The 27,766-nt window shown below is 46.0% G+C and overlaps 1 protein-coding gene across 2 annotated transcripts in view; it reads left to right on the top strand.

Moving 5' to 3' along the window:
* Nucleotides 1-25,576, top strand: part of LOC132915498 (homeotic protein ultrabithorax-like) — a 135,029-nt gene extending 109,453 nt beyond the window's left edge. For both annotated transcript variants that reach the window (XM_060975363.1, XM_060975364.1), the window contains 2 exons: nucleotides 3,481-3,889; nucleotides 23,178-25,576. In XM_060975363.1, coding sequence (XP_060831346.1) covers nucleotides 3,481-3,797 — 317 coding nt within the window. In that variant the 3' untranslated portion in view covers nucleotides 3,798-3,889; nucleotides 23,178-25,576. The remainder of the gene's footprint in view (nucleotides 1-3,480; nucleotides 3,890-23,177) is intronic.
* Nucleotides 25,577-27,766: the final 2,190 nt, after the last annotated feature.

Here is a 27,766-nt window from a genome sequence, read left to right as displayed (position 1 = left end):
ACCGTTCGTCGCTGGTGATTTACGCACGACCAAATTGTTCACGCCGTTTAAATTCACCTCCGTCGTTGTGGTAGTCGAACGTAGGCAACAAAAAGCAGCGACAGCCTCGATCGATGTTAGTTCATCGGATTCATCGGTAAGAAGAAGGTGGATGGGTAGAAGGGAGATGTTGGGGGCTACGAATGTAGGAAAGGGTGGCGAGCCTATGGGAGAAATTTCTCCCGAGCATGGGGAATTTCGCGGAAATCCTTCATGCTGCCAGCCAATTCACTTACTTTGATTTGATCGACCCCGCGTATGATCCGCTTTTGGCGTACGCGATCTTCACGAGAGGGAAACGAAGGGTGGCGCTTGGCAGCTCGTGTTTTGCCATGGGTCGAGAGTTATACCGGCGTATTTCGGGCTAGCAATCAACGTATTGGTTGTTCTTATTAGAGTTGGCAACATCCAAAGTCTCTCCCTTTCCGTCTGCCTGTTTATGCTTGGCCATGTCGAAACTTGCTTCCAATCGAGGGAATCCCTAACCCCATTACTGGCGGCTCTAAACGAGCCGTGAGGATAGCTCGGGATTAGTTTCACGAAATTCTCCACGCTCCTTCGAATTTTCTCTCTATCGTTTTTACTTAGGGTGATCGGAGGAATCAATCGTTTTCCACGTGGAACAACCGCTCGAGGCTTCCATTTTTCTTGAACGTTGTAGAAGGCCTTCGGTTAAAGTCTTTCGCCGGGGGAAAGGAATTTCCAACGATATACATGGAAACGTTTTTTTCTTCTAGAAAAGCGTGAGTTACGATGGAAATATTTTCACTCGGTCTAAGCGTGCTACTCTTCCCGGGATCGTTCCTCCTCTCCAAATACAGGCTACCCCTCTGACCCCGGACGGCATCCAGCGAGACTTTCCTTCTCGTTCCCCGGATGAAACACGTTTCACGGTCTCAGCATAAAATTTATCCATCCCCTTGGTTAAACAGCCACGCACGCCTCTTCTTACTTTTCCGAGAGCGTGGCAGCCTTGGAATTTTTTCTCCCCAATTTCGTTTCGCCCACGACATCCCACGGGGCGTGCGTAAGTTGGGGCGAGAAAGTGTACGATGGCTGACCGAGTTCGAGGGAAGAGACGAGTCGTACAAGACTCGATCACGGCCACCAAAAAACAACGTTCCAGGATTTCCTATATATCTCTATTCCTTTGTACCATCTGCCCGCTCGTCCTCCAGAAGGCAACGAATCGCCGGACGTTTCGACGAAGAAAGTTCAATTGCGTTCGCGATAGAATCGACTGGAAAGAAGATACAGAGGGGAGGAAGTGTCTCATAGGAAGAAGAGCGATCGATAGAAAATTAAAAAAGCCTTAGCGAGGGAGGGAGACGCGAGGCTGAGAAGGAGAAACGCGTCGTAAAAGAGAAGGCGGTGGTGGAGCTTGTCACATTTTCTACTTTGCGGAGACGTACGAGGCTGGCTTAATTGGCTGAGGCCCTGGTTTTATTTATAAGTTCCAACGAGTCTATCGACTGAGAACCCCTCCTGCTTCGGTCGAGGAACAGCGCGGGCCAAGGGAACGATATAACACCGGCACGTCGTAGGTGGGGACGTTCTTCGGGGGTGGAAAGGAGACACACTGGCAGCACGCTGGAAGAGGCGCGGGGTCCGCGTGACAAATAACCCTTATAAACGGTTCGCCATAACTCTGTGGCCCTCCGCGAGCCCTGCTTGACAAGCTGAAATGAAAATCATGGGGATGTTGCGCCGCTGTGAGAGCTCGTGGAGGGAGAGAAGCGCGTGAACAGAGGCGGCTAGGGGTGCACGCCGAAACACTTGATTACGTTGCGATAATATACATGATGCCGATATGAACTCTGCCGCGGCGTGTTGTTGCTCGTCTGCGCGCGATATTGTATAATGGCCAACTGGAAATGTTCCAGTGCGTGGTGGCGGCTGTTCGACGTGGCCGTCGCGCGCGCATGGCTCGTAGATAATAGATCGGCACAGATACGATTGTAAATATGACGCGTTTATTACTCGCTTGGTTTCCAATTGTTCGTTTGTTCGCAAAAGTGTGTATACAAGGGGTGACTGGTCGATATCTATCGAAGGACGAGCCGTTTTGCGCGCGAATCTGATTCAAAGTTCGTCGCGAAATTTGAAATTTGTTTCATCCGCCGGAAGCCATCCATAAGCCTCCCTCCCGCCCCTGTTCGGTTTAATCGACGAAAAATTACGTTCAGAGACTGGACGAATTACCGGATGAAATTTCTTCGCGTATCCTCGCGACTCGACCAATTGGCGGCGTTATTAATTTCACCGCGGGACTCGATATCGCCACGTCACCTATCTTCCGGGGACTAGCCGTGGGACGCGTGCAGCCGGATTAATTATTCATAACAATTAAACCCTTCGAGTGAAATTAATTTCTCGGTTTATCGCGTAATAACCGAGCGATACGCGGGGAAATGGCGAGTAGCGTTTAACCGAAATTAATTGTTCCGGCCGAACGAGTCCAGACAGACTCGGAACAGCTCCAGGGATGGTAAAAGGGAGTCGTCGAACGCAGGAAATCGTATTACATGGCCAGTCCTTTATGTACTTCGATATAAAGCGTATGCGAGCAAAAGGCAGAGACCGGCTGCTTACGGCTGAGCGCCGGGGGTTGCTTTGGACCTCGCTGCTGGCACAGGCGAAACGGGAGGGTTTTTACGAGGCAGTAACGGCCGATAAGGTGAGCTTCAGCCCCCACAGACGGGTTTATTCCGCTAGGTACTGTACCCAAGCGGCTGTTCGACAGTGTACCTATCCCGCTGTCGTACGCTCTCCTACTTTCCCTCGGTGGCTTGCCGTGACTTTGCAACGCTCTATCTGAAACCGTTTACGCGCCCCCTTTTTTCTCCTACTCGTTCTTTTTCCAACTGCCGCTTACAAGTTATCCCGGTGTCTCGGCGTTATCGAGAACGCTGCCGGGATTTTCCGACCATCTTCCGACTCGTTCAACGTCTTCCGCGTCTCGAGTGCCGATATTTGTAGCCACACGGACTCTTGGATTAAAAGATCTGGTTCGTTTGAAATTGTAACGAGGCGAAAAACTTCGTACGTAGAAGACTCGCTTGGTTCAACGATAGGTTTACAGCTGGTTTATCGTCGAACGTGCTTAGACGAGGTGAGAATAGTTCCTTTCAGTTAGGACTATCGTTTACAAGGATACGCATGATCGGTGTTGCAAACTATACCAGCAGCGTTCGCTTCCAATCGTTCAGCTGCTCGTAAACAACGTTCTACTATCTCTCACGATGCCAACAACGTTCGTAGTTCGCTTGAAAAAAGCGAGAGGAGAAGTAGGCGAACGTTGCTGACGTGCGTGAAGGTATTATTTCGATGGAAGAGCCGGGTTCCCATCGGGATCGCCGAAATGAAGTCGACGGAAAGACACGCGATCTTTGCCTCTAGAGAGCTCGTTTGAACGTTCGGCTATGGTTTTGTTGGTTGCAGGAGCGAACGGAATGCGCAGGCGCGGCCGACAGACCTACACGCGCTACCAGACGCTCGAGCTGGAGAAGGAATTCCACACGAACCACTACCTCACCAGGCGGAGGCGGATCGAGATGGCACACTCGCTCTGCCTGACGGAACGGCAGATCAAGATCTGGTTCCAGAATCGGCGGATGAAGCTGAAGAAGGAGATACAGGCGATCAAGGAGCTAAACGAACAGGAGAAGCAGGCGCAGGCGCAGAAGGCAGCGGCAGCAGCGGCCGCGGCTGCGCATCAGCAGCAAGCGGCCGGTGGGGGACCGGAGGGGGCCAACTAGGGGTACGCCCTGCACCGGAGCCCCCCTGACCACCCCACCACCAATCCACACCACCCTCTGCTAGCACCGCAATGTACACAGCTATATTAAAGGTGAGTGACTTCTTCGATACCGATCCTTTTTTTATTTTTCTCTTTTCTTTTGCCTTCTTTGCCCTTCTACCTTTATTTTCTTTTTCATCCTTCTCTTACTTCTTTTTTCCTCTTCTCTCGTCTTTTTTCACCCTTCTCGCTTCTCGCTTCTTCGCATTCGCGCTTCTATCCGTCTCCCCCTTTCTCCATTCTCCTCTTAAACGGCCAATTTCTGACTTGATCGAAAACACCTCCTGTGCGCGGCAATCGGTTGCAGATGTTTTATGCTTTCGCAGACTGTTTTAGGTTGGCCGTTCCGATAGATCGTGACGCGATTAGGACCGAGTCGAACGAATTGGCGCGGCTTTCGGATGAGAAAGTCACCGGTAGAACAAACGTGGACGAATACTCGACGTGCTTTCTCCGTGAAATGTCGCGGAAAATATACAATTACACAGATCGTCAAACAGAATCTCGATTTTAAGATCTTTTCGCGTGAGCATCGCTGTGCAATCTTGGCGAAGAATCAACTTCCTAGCAGTTGAGATTTCTTATTGAAAAAGATGTCTGCAATGGTCCCCTTTGAAAAGGAAGTTTCATCCTTTGAAAAACAAATTACCTGCAATCATAGAAAGCTTACGTTTCTTGTAGAACCCGCCAGCTTCTGATAAATCTTTCAAGTAACAGTAGCTTAACCCTTGCGTTGGGCGAATTCGCGAGGGGTGAGTCGACTCGATGGTAATGGATTTGCCGACGGCGTTGAACAACGGTTTCGCGAGACCTCTAGCGCGCATTAAGCTTGATATATCATCGGCGAAAGTTACGGGATCCCGAAGAAAATGTCGGCTGGAGAGCGTTACAAATGGTGTTGGAGGGGGTGGGATGGGGGCTTTTAGCCAGCTCCCGTGCCTTTAAAATTAAGTTTATCCGGTACACTTAATGAGGATAAACCACCTGCGAGCGTGCCTTCATAATTTCCTAAGTTATTCTGTTTGCGTGCATTTAACTCTGCCGTCTCACGGGCTCCTGCATCTCAAGGGGTTGTTGTTGTTGCCGCAGCAACTGGCTCGCGTGAAATGTTGCCCCATCGTGATTTTCATATTCTTCTATATTCCGCGGATAACTGCGTGGCTCGACGATAATGAAACGGCTGCAATTTTCTCGATTCCCTGCAGTTTCTTCGTTCCACCGTTCTTCAGATTATCGTCCATGTTAAGGAAAATTCAGTGGCCGATATATTCCAAAGTTACGCCAATTTTTCTCTTTAGCCGTGCAAGGCTGTAAAAAGAGAATAGGAAAAGAAAAAGTGAAATCGTATGGTTGCGAGAGGGTGACTAAAAAAGAAAAAAAAAAAAAAGAGAAAGTAGAAAGTTTTTGGCCAGGTAAAGGAAAAAACAGGAAACCGATCCGCCAAAAGAGATGGCAACTTCTGTCGTTGAAACGCTATCTGCCTCGCAGCATCCTCTGGTATAATTTGTACTTTAGTCCAGGGGGCGGCCATTCGTTCCCAGAAAACGAACGACCCTTCGAATTGCTTGGCTGAAGCCAATATCGGTTGTAAAAAAAAGGTCCCCGCTTTTTCTCTGCTTTCACGAAAGCCTGCGCTGCTTCGCCGGCTTCTCTACCCGGCTTTTATGACTCTTTCCATGTTTGGCTGGAAAAAAAGGATTCCCGGGAAATGTTGGCCGTGGTGGACGCTTTGTGTCCACCAGCCGACATGCCGCCTTCGTTTTCACTCGTTATTACGTTCCTTCCCTCTCCTCCCTTTTGCTCTCGTGTTTGCCACACTCAGCTTCCTCTGTGTTGTTACTACCAAATTAATTGTTCTCGTCTTCGCTCGCAACTCCATCGTTGCTTCGCTCGACTGCTTTCTCGTACAGATTTCTTTTGCCTCGGAGGAGGTACAAGGGGGTGGTTTGCAGCATTACACATCGCTCGTTCTTACGTATCTTCCTCTGACGTTCAGCCTTTTACTTCTTTTTTAAAAAAATTATATTTGTCACAGCAATCGCTGATGAAACTTGTACAACTTGTTGCAACTCGGTGAAAAGTATAAAACTTGCGAAATATTCTCCGAATGTTTTAATTCGAACAATGTAGAAAATTATGTTTGTCAAAGCAGACGAAGGTAGAACTTGTAGGGAAGATGGAATTGCCACACTCAGCTTCCTCTGTGTTGTTACTACGAAATTAATTGTTCTCGTCTTTGCTCGCAACTCCATCGTTGCTTCGCTCGACTGCTTTCTCGTACAGATTTCTTTTGCCTCGGAGGAGGTACAAGGGGGTGGTTTGCAGCATTACACATTGCTCGTTCTTACGTATCTTCCTCTGACGTTCAGCCTCTTCTTTTTTAAAAAAATTATATTTGTCAAATTAGACGTTGATAAAACTTGTACAACTTGTTGCAACTCGGTGAAAGTATAAAACGCGAAATATTCTCCGAATGTTTTAATTCGAACAACGTAGAAAATTATTTTTTATTAAAATTAAAAAATTTCCCAAATATTCTCTGAATATTTTCATTCGAACAGCGATATTCGCTCGGACAATAACAGTTCTAACAATTTCCTACGAAGCTTATTCAGAATCTCATTATGAAACGGTGCGAAATAAGAGAAATTCGCGCGATAATTCGCAGCCGGTTGCAAATCATATCCCCCGCTTCTGGTTTTCCAGATAAACGGAAAACTTTATAAAGTTGCTTTTGTCGACATCCTGCCTGCCGGCAGAGGAATTCGCCAATTAACTCCACGAACCGCGTCGTAATTGTAGGCTGTGGTCGAGCGTGCAGATTTGACGATACCGATCCAGTGTGTGCGATGTTTAATCGATGGACTGGCTGGTTGGTTCGGTTGTCGTTGAGGTGCGCGTTTTCCTGAAACTTGAATTTCGCTTCTCAACTGCCTGAAATCGGTTCGCCGTGTTGTTAGCCAGCCTTAAAATAGTATTTTAGCCTTGCAAATAGCCACAAGCATAGTGCATGCATGATGCATGCATTGCTAGTCGTATCCCGCATCAAAGTCTCCGTGGAATGCAGACTCGAAAGATTTAATGCAGCGACATTTCGAAAACAACCCCTGTCTTTTTTTTTTCTCTCTCTAAATCCTTTTTCTTTACGATCAGATTTTGAGTATTTTGGAGAGAATTTTAGAATATTTCTGACAATTCAAGCATATTATAAATTATCGTAAGTTACGCGACATCTTGTGCGACAGGATGTAAATGGATCTTGTAATTATAACAAAATAAAGTTGACAATTAAACGTACATGTTGTTTTAAATTTTGAAATAGCCTAAGTCTAAAATTAATAAACAAACATCTACCTCCGCGCGACCAAAGTATACGTATCTATCTATCTATCTATATATATATATATATATAAAACAAAACTGCAAGGAATTCATTGATCGATTAGAAGCAGAAGCGACGTTTCTTTTATCCCAGCGATTATTATCCGACTTCTTCTTTATCGTTGCTGTGCTCCTTTATCAGCGTAACCACGTGCCGGCCGCGTTTTTACGACGCAAAGTAGATCGTTAGGTTGGGTGCATGGAATACTGCCAGCAACTATAATCGCGTTACGCTGGAACAGTAGCGCAGTGGCGGCGGTGGTGGAGGCAACGTCATCGTATCGAGACGCGAAATCGATTAGCGGCACGATAAATTACCATTTGAATTATATTACCATATTAATTACATATTTACGACGTTATTTATTAGAGTAAAGTTGGTTGCGCGCGCGCGCGCGCTCGCCCGTACATGCGCGTTTCTGTTGCATTGTTTCGCGGGCTCATTAAATCCCGCATTGATAGCACAGGGGCTGCATTAAATTCGCGATCGTGCCACGCTTCGATAATATAACGAGATATACATATTTTAGGGCCGTTTCTTTTTCCGAGCTCGTCGTCGAATTTCCGTGAAATTTACATTTCATTGTCGGCGACGACTCACCGTCAGTTCTTGTCCGCTTCGCGAGCACGCGGAGCAACAGAGACTACGTCCAATTAAGAAAGTGCACTCTCGCGGCGTGTTATCGTACGAGTAGTCACGGTGCAAGAATTTGACGGACCTCTGGTGGCGTACGTGCACACGTCAGCCTTTTTCGTCGCCTAAATAAAGAACGAGGCATGGAGAATTGCCTGTGTCGATCGCTTGTTCGCGGGCCGACCCGGTGCCATGGCACAGATATACGCGAAGATAAATTTTGACAGTGAACAAGAAAAGGCAATTTAGAGGAATTCCGGCGATCTACTTTTATAGGAAAGTTTGCCCTGTATAGGCGATAAATCGCGCCACTGGGGCCCGAGTCTGAAAGCTAGAAATATTTAAAGGTATGTCGATCCCGAAATCGTGTTCCCGGAGCCACAGATCTATAGACAGATTGTATATCGCCGCGGTAGAAACGTCGATTTCTCAGATCGCAACTTTTGCCGTTCTTTTTATGCGGATAATACTATCGTTGGTACGCGGAGAGTCGTTAAGTTTGTATCGGTTTTGACGGTGCACGATGAAACGGTGATCTTTGCTTCGTCGATATTTGTCTGAAATATGAATTGTACACGGTCGTGTCATAGGAACTCGATAAGGTATGTTTAACGATGCTAGGAACCGCGGGTATAGTAAGTAGTATAAGCGGCTTTGCACGAACTGTTATTTGGTCTATGGCATTGCGATGCCATCTAGTGGCTTTAACGACATCGAGCTTAATTATGGCCGCCTCACTCCTGCTTCCGAGGGCGTGGTTAAGGCGGAGACTAACGGCGATGTATATTTCGTCGTATTGGCTCGTCACTCTTTATCGTTCGTCTCCATGTTCGCCGATGTAAATCTACGTATTGCCAGGAAGGATTTATTCCCTGGAATTTTTCTCGCGAACACTATCGTGGAAAAGCCTGGCGATTCGTTGGCGGCGAGGGATGCTAGAAAATCTTCGAGGTGGAAAATTCTGTAGTACTGCGCGGCACTATTTTTTGTTAATTGCTCGTTTCCGTCGTAGATGGCAGCACGGGTCGACACATTCTGGGCTGATAAAGCAGCAATTCTGCTTTACCGACGGCTCAATCGGTACACCGTTTAATTTAGAACTCGCTCCTACTTACCCAGCTTAACGCTATTCCACGGTAGTCCAATGATGGCCGGTAATGCATTTTATGGTTGTTTTTATCGACGCGGTCGTACAGTAACTTACGTTGATGGTTCTGGTTCTCAACGTCGGGATCCGTGCTCCGTGCCCAAGGCAACTGTATGTATACGATCGGGGTCGTGCCTGTGAATCCGTGTACATCGTACGTGTATACGCTGTTGCGCTGACTCGACTGGACCGCTTGCATTTTCCCGACGAACGCATTCTCGTGGCTATTCGTCAATAATCCAATAAAGCCGCGCGACTAGCGGCCTCATGAAGACGGAATAAAGTACCGACAGCGTGTGATTTTATTGCGCAGTAAAGCGTGATTCCGACAGATTGATGCACGATCTTTCCTCCCTCTTCCTCTCGCCGCCTTTCTATTTCTCGTTCGGCTCTTTCGTTCTTTCGCGCGCATATATTCAACTGCCTGCTCGTCAAACGGTAGGTCGGGGATCTTTATTGGCTGTAAAGGAAGACATTTTACGATCCATAAAAGCGTTTATAGCGCTCGAGCAGTCTTACCTCGGTTCTTACACCCCGGTTATATCCATTACCCCTTCCGCGGCCTTTCCAAGGGCGGCCACTGGCACGCGCTCTCTCCGCTGCCTTTGAGATTTACAGGTTACGCTCCCGGTAACACCTCGTAAACTTGGCTTAACGACTTTAACCGGGCCTAACTGCTTCCTTCCTGCAATCAGACCCTGACCTACCTCTCGAGCAGACGTCCTAGAAAAATTTCAGCGTGACCACTGTCCGTGAAACCACTGTCTCTTCGTCTCCTTTTCAACTTTTACCACTTTTTCACCGCCGCAATTTATCTTCCCCTATCTTATTCAAGACTTTACTATAAATTTCATTGCCCTTTCCTTCCACCATTTTTAAAAATTAATCCTCTAATCGAATATCCCATGCGTTTCTTCCGATATTAAAAAAAAAAATTATCTCTCGGAATTCTCGTAAAACGTGATTGTGCATCAGGTTCATCCATTTGCAAGTCGATATCATCCTTCTTGATCGACGATTAATCTGTACATTATGGGGAGAGGATATATTCGCAAGGCCACCGGAGATAAGTTCGTGTGCAGCAGGTGCGTACGAATTCAGAGCAGGAACGTGCTCTTGGCCGTGTCTTACGAGAGAGTCGGGTGCGGACTGTTCTATCCGCTGTTTTATGATTTGTTTTGATTACACTTCATTACCATTTTACGCCTTTCGTTGCCACGTAACTGGCTGGCAATAACTCTTCGTTGTTGATTCTATCGCGACGTTTACGACCGTCATTATTAGCTGATACCACTTGAACTCTCGTAAAGTCTACGCCCGTGCGTCCGGGACATCCGCTTGTACGCTGACCAACAGCACGTTGGGGGTGGGGGGTTCTCGGCCAAAGGGTGGTTGCCTGGAGTGGGGAGACTTATGAGTTGCCGGATCGTCCGGCAGATCGCGTCCTTGCAGTTCGTTCTACGTCTTAATGTCATACTTCATTTATCGAGGTCTTTCTTCCTCCTCTTATCTCTTTACGACGAATCATCATAGCCTTGGGCTTGAAACGATTGCCTCGGCTCTCCAATGCCTTCTTTCTTCATTTTTTCTTACTCTCTCGCACTCCCGTTCTACTCATCTCTTGCTTATTATCTTTGCTTTCATTTCGCGTGCGCTTACTTTCCGTCGTAAATTCTGCCATGACGACCGGCGGCGTGGTATCGCAGTATCTTGATGATTTCGGTGTAAATTCAAGGTGTCGAGGAAATTTATTTGTCACTCGACGAACGTATAATTGGACATCAAAAAAACACCTATGTTTCCTTCTTTCCTTTTTATACTTTTGTATATTTTTTTTTTTTTTTTAGTCACGGTTTTAGATTTATGAGTACGGAATTCGAAAGTCAAGATCGTATTTTAATTTGAATCGTAGATATTTCCTCGACGATGCTCCAACGGACGACAACGTTTACTTGGTTGTCGCGTGAATTCATCTTTGCATTTTCGAACGGGCCGAAATAATTGCGGACGTGAAAATATTTTTCTTAATAACGTTCAGAATTCGAGCACAAAGAGTCCGGCTCAGGGATGGCGCTTTAATTTACGTGAAATTTTCGTACGGTGCGGCGGTTGAGCACCGTGCAGCGCTGCAGAGCGCGCGCGAACAGGCATAAACAAAGGCTTTTTCGCGCGGCTTGATAGCTTAATAAATGTAGCCGCTGATCCGCAGCCCGAAGGAAGCCGCGAATTTCGTAAAACCCGGTTTTGTACAACGGTATTAGCATTTAAAAGTAAGTTGCGCGCGCCCCGTCTGCCGGCGCCATTGGCCCGCATTTACACAACAATGAGGGGCCGCACTCTAAAAACTCCCAGAATCCCCGGGCTCCGAAGCGAACGCGGTGGAAAGAGCAGCGGAGACGTTGGACGAAAAAGAAAGAGAAACGGAGAATCGTAACGCCATCTCGATCTTTTCTTTACTTCCTCTCCCTTCCTCCTCGATTCCCTCGTGTCTCACCCTCCCTGCTGCTCCTCCTCATCCTCTTCCATTTCGGTTTTGAGGTTAGGGTGCTGTGGGTCATAGAACGGGATAGAGGAGGCAACGGCACACAGCCTCCGACTAGAACCTCTTGCAACACAAAACCTAAGGCTTCCATAGCCGTTTTTTTCATCGTTTTCTTTTCGGCTCTTGGCTAGCCACAGAGAGAGGATGGCATACGCTTCGCTCCGTCTGCCTGGATATTTCTAACACATACGATACACGCCACATCGTCGCCCTTCGTCTCTCTCTCTCTCTCTTTCTCTCTCTCTCTCTCTCCCCTCCCTTCCTACTCTTTTCGGACTACAGCGTGATGGCTGCTGCGACGTTGCCAAATTATCTTACATAACTACTTCATTTTTCTAGGCACCATCGATAGCATGAATTCGATCTCTTCGTCTTCTTTTTCTCGTGCTATGCTTGTTCAAAAATTTCGAAATAAAATGTTGTTTCTCTTCGTAAGGCTGGAAAATTTGCCCACGTAGCGATACTTGCAGTTCCTAAACTTCATTAGGTGCTGCTTGTTTATTAAAATACTCGAACAGTGGAAACTTCGAGATGTCGATGTTCAGAAATCGATTGTATCGTTATATAGAAAAACAGGTGGAGAAGAACGAGGTGGACGCGTGTTAACCGTTTCACGAGTTGTCGCGCGGCAAAAGAGCCGCGACAAACGCTTCACGAGTAGTTTTACGCCTTCTTCGTCGTGGCTGAAAAAGCACACGGACAGTCTCGGTGCTCGCGGCGCGCTGCATTTCTCTACGTGTCTCGTGTGCGCGATTACACGGTTCGTTTAACGCGGCAAGAATGACCGTGCGCGCGCGTCCGCGTTGTCCATCAATCGCGGGCAGTGGGGAAGTGCCCGGTGTTCATATGCCGTGCCATGTCCAGCAGCGAATAATTGCGACCGATAACGCAACGCCAACGCGGCCGGTAGCTTAATTAAAAAGAAACGCGTGAAAATCGTTCCAACGATTCGAAATAGGGATATCGTCCGGCGCTCTCTCTCCACACTCTCCGCTCGAACGTTTCCAGTTTCGGACGGCTGCTTATTTATACAGACCACCCGGGAGCGAGATCGCGTTGAAATAAAGTGGTACGAGCTAAATGTTCCTTGACCACGAGCGCCCGCGCGCACGTAATAAATATCCCCGCGTGGAATTTATCATTGTTCGCATTACTTTATCGCGCAACGAGATTAATGTCTTTATCCGTGGTGTGACCGACTTCCGTCGATTTCCTACTTTCGCGATTTTACCTATCGATCGTCTTTCGCTTTGCACCTTCTCGTCACGTTTGCCTTCGTATATAAATTTCAAAGAATTTTCTAACAAGAAATCGGGATCGATAGAAAGAAGTAACGAACAAGTTGGAAACATTTTATTGGTCGTGCAGATGTTCGAAGTATGAGTTATAGGTGGCGTTAACGCGTTTCTTTCTCCACTCTGTCCTCGAGTTACAAAGATTCCTCGTGTAATGCGTTCATTGTACGCGACCGGAACCCTCGGTCGCGTCAACTTCTCCCTCGTTCGCAACCCACTTACACACATCGTAGTATTGTAGTAACCTTTCTCCTGTCCCGTTGAAGTTCTCCAAAACTTCTTCGCGTTCGTGGGCCGTGCATAAAGGCGAGCAAGTTTACGAGGATGCCGCGGCAGGGCTGCCTAATTGCCATACACTCGACGGGACGCTTACCCTTCAGCAAGATACACTTCTGGATCGCGCTGGAAGTTGGGAAAAAACCGGGAATGCATTTCTTTCGTCCTCGCAGGAACTTTACATACTCTCCATATTTTTTTTTTTTTTTTTTTAATTCCTAAACTTTCCTACTTTTTCTATTAAATTACAAACGAAGCTTCTCCGACTTCTCGATATTTAAATATCTAAAATAAAATGATATTTAAATATTTAAATAGCATAGCGATGTTGTAACTGTATAAATATTCCCTTGTACGAAATAGAAGTACGCCAAGAGAAATGCGACGAGACTTCATAAAACGCGAGTTGTACAGGCGAAAGGGGTGGAAGAGATAACAACCGTATTACGTAAGCGTAATCCCTATCCGACGATACGAAGCGAGAAAAAATTGACGCCACTTTTAGCCGGTGCCTCCTTCGTTATTGTAATGCCTGAAAAAGTTGCGCATCTTTGCAAATTATGGCAAGGGATGGAACAAGTCGGAGGGACTCTCTCGGTGGTCTCGCTCGATCCCTCGGGAGATTATTCTCGCATCAGACCGCGGCCGCGGTAAATTATTCGTTTTCAACTAAAAACGGACAATGGAATAAAAGTTTGGAGGGAAGTTTACGCTTCTTGATCGAATAAATCATATCCACGCTGGAGCGTGCGAGCGCGCGAAGGCGCTTTAAAAGTTCAGGCAACGGTATGAGCGGTAGCGAAATATGAGAACTAATTGCGACGCACTCCGCGGGGAGTTAAATCATAAGGAGGTGGGAAAGGATGGTTAGAATTTTGAGTTGACTCTCCACTCTCTCTTTTTCTCTCCACTCGGCTCTATATAAACTTAAGAAGAAGCAGCGGAGACGAAAAGGAAGGGACGACGAAGCGTAGTTATATCCCGCGCATGTTGGCAGTAGCTCTGGTGTGTTTTTCATTTTCTTTATATCACCCTTGACGCTCGTAAAACCATTACCCGTGACCGAGCGAACGCAACTTCTATATAAAGCGCATCGGTGTGTACACATCCACAGTCGCAGCGATCTACGCGGTCTTTGATGATACTGGAACTTCTTTCTCTTCCTCGTTCTACCCTCTAGCTGCTTCGCGACGACCAACCCAATTTCCTCGGCGACGGGAATTCCACCCCTCGGATTTTCTTCGTTCACGTGCCCACGGGAAGGATTCAGTTTTCCCCGATACCAATTACAAACCGTATACCGCTTCTCTTTCGCGATTTCTCCCTTCGCACCGTTCCCTCACTTTTACCCAATTCCTTTTCTTTTCTATTCCATGCCCGATTCTCCTCGTTCTGGCAGCGATTAAAATTACCTGTGATAATCTTCGCTTCTTTATTTATCTCCAACAACCGAAATATCGGCGCACGGCTCATTACACTGGGGCGTCGAGGATGGCTTGATACCGCGATGTGTAGATAAGTCAGTTAGCGACTCGCTCTAGCGCGTTCCAACGTGCAGCCTTTTTTGCGTAGCTCGTCCTCTTATTGCCCTCCTCTCTCCTTTACTCCTGCTCACTCCTGGTGGGTGATTCATCATCGGCGTCGTCCTCTCTCCTTTCTCTGGCTTGGCTGGCTGGCTGGTCTGACTGGCTGGCTCGCTGGCTTGCTTGCTTTCTGGCTTTCTGGCCCCTGCACCCGCGTACCTCCTCGTCTCTTTCGCTCCTTCTCCCTTCCTCTACCTCTCCTCTATTACTCGCTCTTCTTCCTTTTCCTCCTCCTCCTCCTCCTCCTCCTCTTCCTCCTCTTTCTTCTTTCTGCCGCTTCTCAGACTCCTATGTACTCGTTTTACTCCTACACTGGAGTCGTACCAACATGCAGTTCTGGCTCGGCAGGGCGCTCTTTCGCGCTCTTGGCTTATACGTATTCCCGCATTTCTCCTCGCACATCCTGCAGCCTACGAGACGAGAGATGGTTCCGCTAGTATCTCAAAAATTTGACCACGTTCAATTTGCTCGATTTACACCTGCATCTACGATCTCCAATCTTCCTTCGATATCTCAACGATCGTGTAACTTTTCCTCCATATACTCCACTTTTCGTCTCCATTTTCAGAAGCTAGCTTCTAATGTTACTTACTTCCTATACAGATCTAGAAACAAAGAGATGTCACGCGCTGCTACGTGTTCTTATTCGTACGCCAGAACGCATGCGCAATTTCCAGTCGATGCACGTACTTATTTCTATGATTTTTATGATTAATTATAACACCGAAAGATTCCTATTGCAACCGTCAAGTTTCTTTTTATTTTATTTTGGTTTTTTACAATTTGTCCTTATGGACATTTGGTAAAGTATATCTTATTGGTGAAAAAATAAAATAAAAATAAATGCGGGTGGCTACCCCCAGGGGGGTTCCAGCTTCGTTTTTTCTAAGTTATATCTTTCATGCAACCGTCAAGTTCTTTTTTATTTTATTTTATTTTGGTTTTTTACAATTTTTCCTTATGGACATCTGGTAAAGTGTTATATCTTATTGGTGAAAAAATAAAATAAAAATAAATGTGGGTGGCTACCCCCAGGGGGGTTCCAGCTTCGTTTTTTCTAAGTTGTATCTTTCATGCAACCGTCAAGTTTTTTTTTATTTTATTTTATTTTGGTTTTTTACCATTTTTCCTTATGGACATTTGGTAAAGTATATCTTATTGGTGAAAAAATAAAATAAAATAAAAATAAATGTGGGTAGCTACCCCCAGGGGGGTGCCAGCTTCGTTTTTTCTAAGTTATATCTTTCATGCAACCGTCAAGTGTATTTAAAATAGGTATTATTATAAAGCTCTATAAGTACCGTCGCGGACAACTCCGTTAATTCGCAAATAATGACTCGGTAATAATTCGATGATAATTGCCCGCTCGCGATAGCGTCTGTTTATTTACGGGGGGAAGTCGGAGGATTCAAATTTGTCTTGGAACGACGGTTGCCCTCCAGGCGACATTGTTTTTGCCTAGAGACAGTCTAACGTTATTTTCGTGTGTCGAGGCGGTGTCCGGTGTCCGAGGCACACCAACACGAGACTCTCGCTTCGTCTCGTCCTATGACTCATATGTCGCTACAATTATATCGGGTCTGTAAGAAATAACCAATCAGACCATTCAGGTATTTAGGTTATTCTTAGTAAATGCGATTCAGTGATCTCTTCATTATTTCTCTGGACTATCATTTTCTCGTGCGTGCTATATCCGAGCATCGGAGCATTCCGTTTAAGGAGGATCCCGTGCCTGTTCCATGGTGTCCGATATATCCCTGGGTCGCATCGCACCCGGCCAAGATATCCGCTCAGTTAGGTACACCCACTATAAGGGAGAGTACGCGTCGCTATAAAACACGCGAAGCGATATATTACCCGGCGATATCACTCTCCGGCACGAGGCGATACGGTAATATTTCGCCCGGGTACGCTTGAAAATGTTGCCGGTGTAAACACTGCGGGGGCACACCGGGCATCGCCGTCTGCGCGAGAATCCCCTCTTATTTCCGGCTGATGTTCCCTCGTCATCGAATACCCACGATACTTTTCCTCGTATATCTTCTCTCCTTCATACAACCGACGAGTCAATTATGCGAGCACACGGGACAATGTTTCCACTTACGTCTGATCTTCCTCCATCTTCCCTGTGTGGGTTTACGACGGTCAGCTCGTTCGAAGAAAATCCCGCGTGCCAGGATTTTTCTGCTCTTCGACCGTTCGACAATTTTGCGTGTATCTAAATTGATAGTCGCTCGATAAGCGATGGTCCGCGAGGATCTCGTGTACCTGGGTGAAACTGTACGACCCGGTGTGAAATATCACGGCAGTAGAGAGAGAGGGAGAGGTTCGCTTAGAGGGGACCACCTTTGGTTTCGAAGGTGGGATTTCGGTAATTCGACGTATTCGGCAACGGAGGAAGACCGATGGAACTTGACCTGGCTTCGACGGACGAAAAGGTCGTCGCGTGAGAGAAAACGACAAAGACCGGTGCGGCAAAGATGGACGAAGAGGGGCAGAGAGAAGCAAAGAGAGAGAGAAATGGGTTGGGTATGGGGGATAGAGTAGGGGCGGGAGGGCGTTCCACGGCACCCTGCATGGGGTAGCTTGCAACCTCACGCGACACTAGAGCCATCTATATCCCTGGAGATTTATGAGTTCCTGGTGCAGCGGCTGCTCGCAGCAACTACACACCACGCAGTATCGGGTCCGGTACGGTGTTGGTGCTGCCCCCTGTCGCGACGGGCGTGCTGTTGCCCCGCGGGGGTTACGCGCAATTCGCGCTCGTGCAACGTCGCTCTGATAAAAAACTTGCGACTCGATCTCAATCCGATGCTTCTGCGAACTTCCTCCGCGCCGTCTCGCGCCCTTCGCCCTTCCCTCCTATCACTCTCTCTCTCTCTTTCACACACACGTACGCTTCTTGCGACTGCACACAGCGTCGCGCCGTCTCGTTTCCTCTCGCTCGTCGCTCCGACTTGAAATATCGATCATCATTGTGTTTCCTACGCGTTTATAGACTGCGAACGCATTGAAATTATGGGGCGACGCCGATGCGTTTCTGTATCGTCCGGGGACGGGTTTCCTCCACCTTTTGTGATCGTGCGTCGCGTCGAAGACTGGCACCGTGTGGGTGTACCTTTTCTTTTTTTTGTTAGTATGAATTGGAAGAATGGTACTTGTTATCCTTAGATAACCCTGAATTCTCGTCTTAACCGTTAAATGACGTTGAATCATCGATAATTACATTTACGTTATTCATCTTATCCTGTATTCTTATACAGGCGGAAACTATTGCTCTTTACCATTACATAAATTCGTCAATGAAATGAAATATTCTCTAAAACTGCCTCCGGGGGTTGAAGAGAACAAAGAGTCGCGATACGACGAGTAAACCACTCGTTAGTCCCAAATTCGTAAAAGCTGCGACCTTCTAATTAAACTGAGAATCGTAGAAGGTAGGAAAAATTGTCTTCATCGCGTCTCGGTAGGGAAAATCGCAGATGCGATCGCTTGCACGATGGAGTCATTTGATCGAGCGATGCTTGAGCGAGAAGAGGGCTAGATAGTATCTGCTTGGAACAAAGAACTGCCTTGCTCGATGCAGGAGAGACAAGAGGAAAGAGGGGTAAAAAGCAATCGGCATGGATGGTGGATCGTTGGAAGGAAGGAAAGGCACTCGTAAGTGGAGATTTTTCAAGTGTCCCCTCGACGCAACCGTCCATTCGCACTGTATGCGATACCCTGCATGGGTAACCGAATAAAATAGCAAGAACGTGTGAAAGAGAAAGGGAAGGAAAACGGGGCTTAGCTGTGGCGGCACGAGGGTACGGGACGACGACAACGATATGAGTACCGGTATCTACCTACCTATGCTTCTGCTCTCCAACCCAAACGCCCCATCCTCTTGATGCGGCCGGTTTACGAGCAACCTGTGGTAACGAGAGCGATAGATAATAACCGCTCCGTGCTCAACCCCATCCCTTTTCTCGTCCTCTTCCATTCTCTCTCTGTCTCTCCTTTGCACCCTTCCGTACGTTTCTTGTTCTAGCGGGCAACACTGCTCTTGCACATGGATATTACCGTCGGTTATTTTTTCTCGATTCGCGCGCTTGAATTTCTTAAACGCTCGTTGGGAACCGACGCCGTGAGATTCGATTTACGACCGTAAAATATAGGACTCGATTGCTCCACGTATCGGGAATTTTTTTTATACAAGACGGGCAAGTTTCTAATGTAAACTTTGGTATTAGGCGTAACTAATTTGATTATGCTAAGTTGAATTTACAATAGCTGAACTAGTTATGATAAGGAGAATCGAGGAATAAAGAAGTTGATAGAAGAAAGACAACTAATCTACGGTTATAATTGTAGAAACCAAGGAAGGATACATTAAAGAATAATTACCGTCAGATAATTGTTGATCTATCTGCAATTAATATTCCTATCGAGAAAATTGTAGTACTTTACCATTAGAACTACCGATACACTAAATGAATAGTTTCAGTCCCTTTTTCTTAGCAAATAGTGTTGAGGTTGATTGGTTGAAGAACGAGTGGATGAATTGTAAAGAAGTTGATAGAAGAATGACAAATAATCTACGGTTATAATTGTAGAAACCAAGGAAGGATACATTAAAGAATAATTACCGTCAGATAATTGTTCATCTATCTGCAAACTAAAACTGAGTAGTTTGTCTCCTTTTTCTTAGCAAATAGTGTTAAGGTTGATTGGTTGAAGAACGAGTGGATGAATTGAAAGACAACTAATTTACGGTTATAATTGTAGAAACCAAGGAAGGATACATTAAAGAATAATTACCGTCAGACAATTGTTCATCTATCTGCAATTAAAAATGAGTAGATTCAGTCTCTTTTTTCTTAGCAAATAGTGTTGAGGTTGATTGGTTGAAGAACGAGTGGATGAATTGTAAAGAAGTTGATAGAAGAATGACAAATAATCTACGATTATAATTGTAGAAACCAAGGAAAGATACTATCAAGGAATAGTTACCGTCAGATAATTGTTCATCTATCTGCAACTAAAACTGAGTAGTTTCATTCTCCATTTTCTTAGCAAATAGTGTTGATCGAAGAACGAGTTGATGAATTGTAAAGATGATAGAAGAATGACAAATAATTTACAGTTATAATTGTAGAAACCAAGGAAGGATACATTAAAGAATAATTACCGTCAGACAATTGTTCATCTATCTGCAACTAAAAATGAGTGGTTTCAGTCTCCTTTTTCTTAGAAAATAATGTTGATCGAAGAACGAGTGGATGAATTGTAAAGAAGTTGATAGAAGAATGACAGCTAATCTACGATTATAATTGTAGAAACCAAGGAAAGATAAATCAAAGAATAATTACCGTCAGATAATTGTTGATCTATCTGCAATTAATATTCCTATCGAGAAAATTGTAGCACTTTACCACTAGAACTACCGATCCATAGAAAATGAGTGGTTTCAGTCTCCTTTTTCCTAGCAAATACTGTTGACGTTGATTGATCGAAGAACGAGTGTATGAATTTGTAATAGAAAAGTATATTGAAGTAATTACCTTTAATTATCACTGTACTAATACTATTATTGCTAAGCTATTATTACTACGCTTTAATTATTATCATAATAAGAGAGTAAGGATCTGGATTAGCATAAACTTATACTTATATTTATATCTTTATAAGTGTTACAATGGTGTTACCTTAATGTTACAATACAATGGAATAATAGGGAGCACGATCAGTTTAGGTTCCATAACGAATCCACGGTCAACGGGATGACGATTGCGATTGGGAACTCGATGTACGTGTTCACTGGACTAGTCGAACTTATCGGATTGACAGTCAGTCCAAGTGCAACTGCTCTTATATATTCCTCTCTGTATTTCTCGGGTCAATCCCTGTTTCTAAGGAGAGTTATTTAATTACTTTGTACCTCTGTTAGGTACACGTCCCTCCTGTGACCGTGGCTACGTTCAGCGACCAGTTATGTCACTTCGAGCCCAAGCCCACTGTCATAAATCTCGGACAATCGTAATTGTCTTGACTCATAAACAGCTATTTCCCAGTTTCATTGTTTAAGTACGGCTGTAATAAAAAGTCTGGACTAAAGTATCGGGGCCTTCCCAAACATTCCGAAAGGAAGGCCAAGGCCCCGGTGTCCTTTCATCTCCGACATATCTATGTTATTCTCATCATAGCATTTTAATTATAATTATTCGTATACATTCACGGAAACACATTTCTCTACCCTTCTTCCGATTCTACGAATTAATCGAGGATTTGCAGCCCTTACCGAAATTCCGAAGCTCCTCCAAGGCAAATTCCCTTCGAACAACCTGAAATTCTCTTTTCGGGCGCAAAGCGAAGCTCGTATCGCCCTCGTCGCGTTCGAGATTCGTGCTTTCGGTTTTTGCGAGCTTTAAGCAACGTTAGACTCGCGCGACGTAAAGGCACGCGGGAACGGGAATTTATTGCGGCTTAAAAACTCCGGCTTCCTTCGGAAATCCTGATAAATGCGCGAAGGAGCAACGCCTCCGTGTATATACGTACGTTTAAACTCGTTACGCAGCGACTCTAGGCCGAAAGGCAAACTTACGGCAAAAATGAAATACAGCCACGAACAAACAAGCCTGTTCTCGCTAGGCTGTTCCTAGCCAGCTTCTTCTCGCGTCATTTTACTCCCGTTTCTTCCTTCCCGTCCATTTCATTCCCCATCAAACGAAAATCGCAGGAGAAACTCATTATAAGCCACGACTTTCATATTTTTAAAGAACAACTTGATTTGAGTCAATTTTATATAATTTCTCCACTTTCAAAATATTAAAAAAATTCGTGTCGTCGAATTATGGTATTAGCATTGGTATGCTTATGGTTCTAAAGTTCCTACGTCTACCTTTTAAATCTGTGCGTCTTTCAATTTAACGAATCTTCTTCTCAACTTTGCAAGAACAAATACACAAGCTATCTGGAAGTTAGAAAATCGACAGGAATAGACTTATCGTCTCGTAAGAGGGTCGAGGAGCATATTTCTTCAACAAGATTGCGATTCCGCGCGATTCCTCGATTTAGTAGAATTTAAGCGAGAATCGTATAATACACACATGGAAGCAAGCTGTCTCTGTATCGAAGAAATTATACAGCATGTGAAATGTAAAAATACGAAGAGAACCATTAAAACGGGAGGAGAATCGGTCGATAGGATTGAAAGGAATAACTGGAGCCAGCGTCGGTGAATTCAGACCGAGGATATTCGTTGGGCAAGCGAAAGAAACAGGTCGTATAAGCGGATAGATTGAACAGTTGGCGCGAGTTTGCGGCTGTAAAATGTGCCGACCTTGCCAAGTGCTCGAGAACATCCTCTCCACCTTTCCGTTTTCTTCATCCGCCTTTGTCACGACGGCCGATGCAGCCAGGGCAAACAACTTTATCGAAGTCCTTACGGTTACAATCTTCTTCCTTCTTCAATGTCGTAACTGCGAGAATTCTCCTTACTATTCCGTGGCCACGACCAAGAAGGAAGAAGACAAAAATAAAGAAGTTCTTTCGTTAAGTTTATAATCTTTCAGCCGGAACGATCGGATTCAATGAGAAAAAGAAAGAGTCGTAGATGGAAAGTCGTAGTCGCAGGAAAGAAAAGAGGGTAGGTAGTTGGAGGAATCGTCAGGACCGACGTGAACGACGTCGAATCGAGAGAGCGTCAAAGGGTGGTAAGGAAGAATCAGCGAGTGGAAAGTAGCAGCTGGTTATAAAAAGGAAGATAAAGGGGCGGCGACGGGACGCGGAAGAAAAGGCAGAGAACGGCAGCGACGGATTGGCAACGCGCACTGCCTCCGCTGTGCCCTCTTCCTCCCTAAGACCCTCGACCCAACCCCTTTCGCTCTTAGCGCGAGCTATCGATATCCCCGAGATACAGACACCACGAAAGACCGGGCTCAACGTGCGTGTGGCCGGACAAGGCACCACGTGCATTCATCCCATTACAAAAGAAGCTGAACCAGCGCCGGACGACCCTACCCGTCGTGTCCTCGACACGTTCAACCTACGAACCTATAGACCACGCGGTGGAACCTCGAACAGTCTGCGACACCCTTCCACGGCTCGCCACCTCCCACGGAATAATGGCAATTTTTTTCTAAATCTTTATTTTTCTTCCGAGAAAATCGACGCAGTCGATGTATAAAATATCACGCGGAGACTTCGTAGAAGACGATGCTCGGGTTCGTAGAACGCGGGGACGTTAGAAAGATCGTCGAGCCGTTTGAACGTTTAGGGATTCTACGAGAACGTGCGATTATCTTCGTGGGACCATATAATAATATAATTGCATTTTATACCACACATTTAGCAGAGCAATTTATCTATTAATTTTCTGCCCGCTTTATGGCTTGCTTTGCAAAGAAAAAAAGCTAGTCCTGACCAAGCGTGGGTCGGAAGAAACGCGTGGGCGAAACACTGGTCGTCACCTAACACGGCACGTTCTGATTTCTGTTTCAGGTGAGTGGCAGGCTGCATCCACTGTCTCTGTAATGCCAAATAGATGGTCGATGTGCGTATCTGTCGATCGTCAATTTATCGGTTGCGGCGAATCGGATGCTGCACCCGGTGAGTGACGAACCCGCCTCCCGCTCCCCCGCGCGCCAGCACCACCATCACCACCACCACCACAACAACCAACCCTCTATGGAACCTCCTGTAGCTCACTTTGACCAATAATCCCGCAGACCAATCAGTATCCAAGTGCACAGTGACGTCCGTACAAGCCTAGTATTGTCGTAGTCCCCCCGTTTGCCCTGTCCCCTTTTCTGGCCTCTCTATCTGTAGTCCCTGCTTTGGCGCAGTAGTGTGTAGATAGAGGGGGTGAGTTATACGGAGTAGTTCCGTTCGTTAAAACAACCGATCTCCGTCCGTCTCTCGTTTTCGAGCGTGAAAGGTCGACCGAGAGACGACGATACAACCGCGCGTGAACGCGTCGAAAGAGACGAAGAGGAAGAAAGAGAACGATGGGCAAACGTTGCGTGTGCGTCTGTCCAAGGTCTATCGGACGTCTCTCGTCGTCTCATTGTCTCGGTTTATTATATAATTACGATAAGGGAGGCGCGCTGGGGTGCGCGTAATACTCTGAAATCTAAATACGTAACGGAAAGCCTACGAGGTAATTAGTAAGTTAACGCTTAGGAAGGTGGACAAAGTATCCCCGAGTGTCATCCACGTGGCGATCGACAAGGTTCTTCGAAGGATCGGGGGGGTTGTGTCGGTGAATTTGTCGATTCTATCGACGCGTTTCCCAATGACAAGAAGAGAATTCTCGCGAACGTCGATTGTACAGAAAAGAACGAGAAAGAAAAGGCTATATATTTCGCGAATGCTTCTTTCCTCCTCTCCCCACCCCCCCGTTTTTCGTTTACTTAGCGTTCCTCCGTTTGTTTCGCTTTTTGATCGCGCACGCTCGACGATACGCGATCCCTTCCGCAGCGTCTTGTGCTACGACTGCTGTTGATGTTATGTTTTTGTTAATTTTTTTTTTTTATTGTCTGCGAAACGACACGAGAACACGTTTCTACCGTCGCCGTGTGTCTCGTCGTTGTTCGCCCGTTTCGATGAGAAACGGCGGATGACAGGTAACCGTGGTCCTGGTGCTGACGATCCCGTCGGGCACGGCGCGCGATAAAAACGTGTTTCTTTCGATCGGTACAAAATATATATGTTGATGTTCGATAATTTTGTTAAATATTATATATAGAAACGTTTATGCGATATGCGCGCGTGCTGGACACCTACGATGATACGTCCGAGGCACGCGCGTTCGTCTCACGAGTCGAATATAGCTTTCTTCCTCTATACGTGGATTATCAATTTAAGAGAGAAAAGAGAAAAGAAGGAACAAGAATGAAGTTAAAGATACAAACAGATTCCTTCATATTCGTACTATTCCTTTTTCTTTCGTTGTATTCGTTTATAATTTCTCCCTCCCTCTCCCTCTCCCTCTCTCTCTCTCTTTTCTCACATATACGCGAATCGCTTCGATTCCTGACTCTCGGTTCAAGCAACAGAATCGAACGAAACTCCGATAGACTCTAACGAGCAAGATTATTACATTGTACGTACCTACCTAGTACCTATAGACGCCTACCCAGACACGAAGTGTGCGTGGCGCTATCCTAAGCAAGTAAAACAACTATTCTAGTTAATGAATGTATACGAATAGCCGCTAAGAGACACGCAAGAGTAATAGGTAAACGCAGTATTTCTAAGAGGAATGTAATGTTAATAATTATTTATTTTGTGGATCTCGGTGAAAACGGGAAGAATGGAAAAAAAATAATGATTAAAAAGGGCAAAAAAAAAAAAGATGGAAACGCGAAAGGAGGAGCGTTTGAACGAATAATAAAACAAAAAAAAATTATATATATTATATATACGAATATAGAAAGAATGCATTCGTCGCTCTGCTGTGCTGTAACGTTTTAAAATAACGGACTTTCTTTTTCTTTAGGCGAGTAGGCCTATATCTTATAGGGGTAGGCGTTATCCATGCGTAGTGTGGTAGCCGCAATCATCATCGTCGTCATTTTTTCTGTAAACGTAATTTCTTTTTCCGATGGTGGCGAGAAGAAAGAAAGGAAACGGAGAACGCACAAGGCAAAACACGCAGCATCCTCTTTTGTAACATATTAGGGATATCGATTGTTTTACCAATTTGGATCCTGATTGTATGTAACCCGCGAGAGCGACCAGGGCCGCACCTGCTGCCTATGCGTGAAACGTGTTGTAAACGAAGAAACGGAGAGATTTTCGTAGGGGCGGTTGCTGTTCTGAACGCTATTGTAATATTACCTTGATTATACGATTACTAAGGAAAAAAAAGGAACAAAATAAATGCGATGTAAACTTGATCATGCGTCTTTTCGCTTTTTTGCCTGCGGCCCTGGCCGTGTACCAATCCATCTGTGAATCTCCTGCATTCCTCCTTCCGGCGATCCGTGTTTCCCGTAATATTTCCCGCCCCCATGACCGTATGCGCCGTTCCATTGTCGTCCACAGAAAACTAACAGCTTTATTTCCGGTGGCTTTTTTTTTTATTTTTCCCCACTGAATGTACAAAATATACGTATATGTATACGCGCCACTTTTGTCCTTGATCATCGATCGAAAGCATTTTCTCCGAAGCAGGAGCAAAGGATCGCCAGCTCTGCGATTTACTATTTACGTTTTCATTATCATTGCAAATATAACGTTAAAACTCTAAACACGAAAACTCTGTGAACGGGGGATGATCGTCTATACGTGGTCTCATCTTTTTCGATTACGTAACGACGCTTCCGCGGTTACATAACGCGATAAAAGAGAGCAGGCAGAAAGAAAGAGGAAGATCGACCACGATCCCGGCGATAAATTCGGGACACGACTTAAGGGTAGTTGGTAAAACGAGGAAGATATTTCGCTGTTGGAATCGTTGTCAATTCCTGGCCGATAACCCGCCAGTGTCCGCCCGGGCTGAACGTGCAACGGTTGCTTTACGACGCTTAAGCCGCGTTTCGAGACGTCCTCCCGGTGTCCCCGGCTTCTTCGTGGAACCGCCTTAACGGGCGTTGCGTTGATCCAGGGTCGAGCTTTCTACGGCAGCCCATAAGTCTCGCGATGCTCCGGGATATTAATATGTTATTGCGGAAAGACGCCCTCATGAAAGTCGACAAGCGCTGGAAAAATATGTCCGCGCGTCCCGACGTCGTCCTGGCTCTCGGGGGTGGCGACGGCCACGGAGCAAGAGAGCGTGTGTTCGGGGGATGATGCCGCGGTAGCGAGAGCCACCGCCGCCGGCTGCTACTGCCTGCTCTCGCTAGCCTTATACACCCACACGCCCTTGTTACTATCGTGCACGGCGCGGGGTGTGGTCGGGGTGGAATTCACCAGACGCCATTTGTATTAATGAAGCTGCCGACAATGGTGCACGCTCGATGAATTATGTACCTACGTTCGAACCCGAACGAAACGCCGGCCAGCGTCGATCCGTTCGCCTCTACTTTGCCAGTGACCTCACGCATCGCGCCCTCCTCTCTTAATCGCGTCCAGGCATCCCCGTGTTCCTCGTCATCCGATAACGCCAATCGTTTTCCGGCCTCTTGCTTCTTCCGCATTCTACTATGGGATTTACCAGTAGAACTTAGGGGCTGATGAGAATATAGCAGGCATTCCACCCGTCTTTCCTTCCGTCTCTTTGTAATAATTCAGGGCCAGTTCTTCTATGGCAACGCGCGGCAACCATAGGTCAAGATGGAATAGATATTTCGATGAGAATACGAAGGAATGAAAATAGTGTCCTTGCGTTTCGAAGTTTAATTTTGCTGGTCTTGTATAGCTTATACCTTGTTGCTAATCTGTTATTAATTATACTGAAATTTGCAAACTTTGTGAATCGTATGATACAATTCTTTATGAAAATCCTGGATCTTGTTTGGGTTACGATAAAATAGCTCATGCTACAGATCTTTTAATTTCGCTTATTAGTCGAATAATTCCCTCGGCAGTTCTTTAAATTATAGAAAAGTATCGGTTAAAAATATGTTTTCCATTTTTCTAAGGACTTAGGAAATTTCGAGAATAATTTTCCACTTGGACTCGAGTAGTTTCTCTGTTCTAAAGAAATTCGTAGGTTAGCTATATCTTGTTGAAGGACGATTTCGAGTAAATAAGACATCGAAAAGACAAGGCAGTTCGAACGATGGATACGGTGGCCGGGCGAGGTTTAAGGACCCTCGAGATTTCCATCAAAGATGGAAAGCCTCGTCTGCGTAAGCGCGACCTATTACCGAAAGACGTAGCGCGCATCCATCTCGGCTTGGCGCGGATAAAACGACCGCTTTACTTCGGATTACAGGGGCGCAATTTACAGCAGACGCGAGAGCACCTGTTCGTTCTTGAAGAAATGGAAAGGTGGCGGCGAGGCTGCGCGTAGCTCGAAGGGTAGCGCCTTCCATGGTGTGGGAATAGCGTGCTTCGCAAACGTTGCGGTAATTGAATCCCAGTAAGCCCCCATCCCTTTATATAGATGTAGCCGCTTAAACGTATAACTTCTCCCCTTTTGG

Source organism: Bombus pascuorum, chromosome 17 (assembly GCF_905332965.1).
Source record: "Bombus pascuorum chromosome 17, iyBomPasc1.1, whole genome shotgun sequence".
In the NCBI taxonomy this organism is placed as follows: Eukaryota; Metazoa; Arthropoda; class Insecta; order Hymenoptera; family Apidae; genus Bombus; species Bombus pascuorum.
The sequence above is the reverse complement of the archived record's forward strand: the minus strand, read 5'-3'. Positions and strand labels throughout refer to the sequence as shown.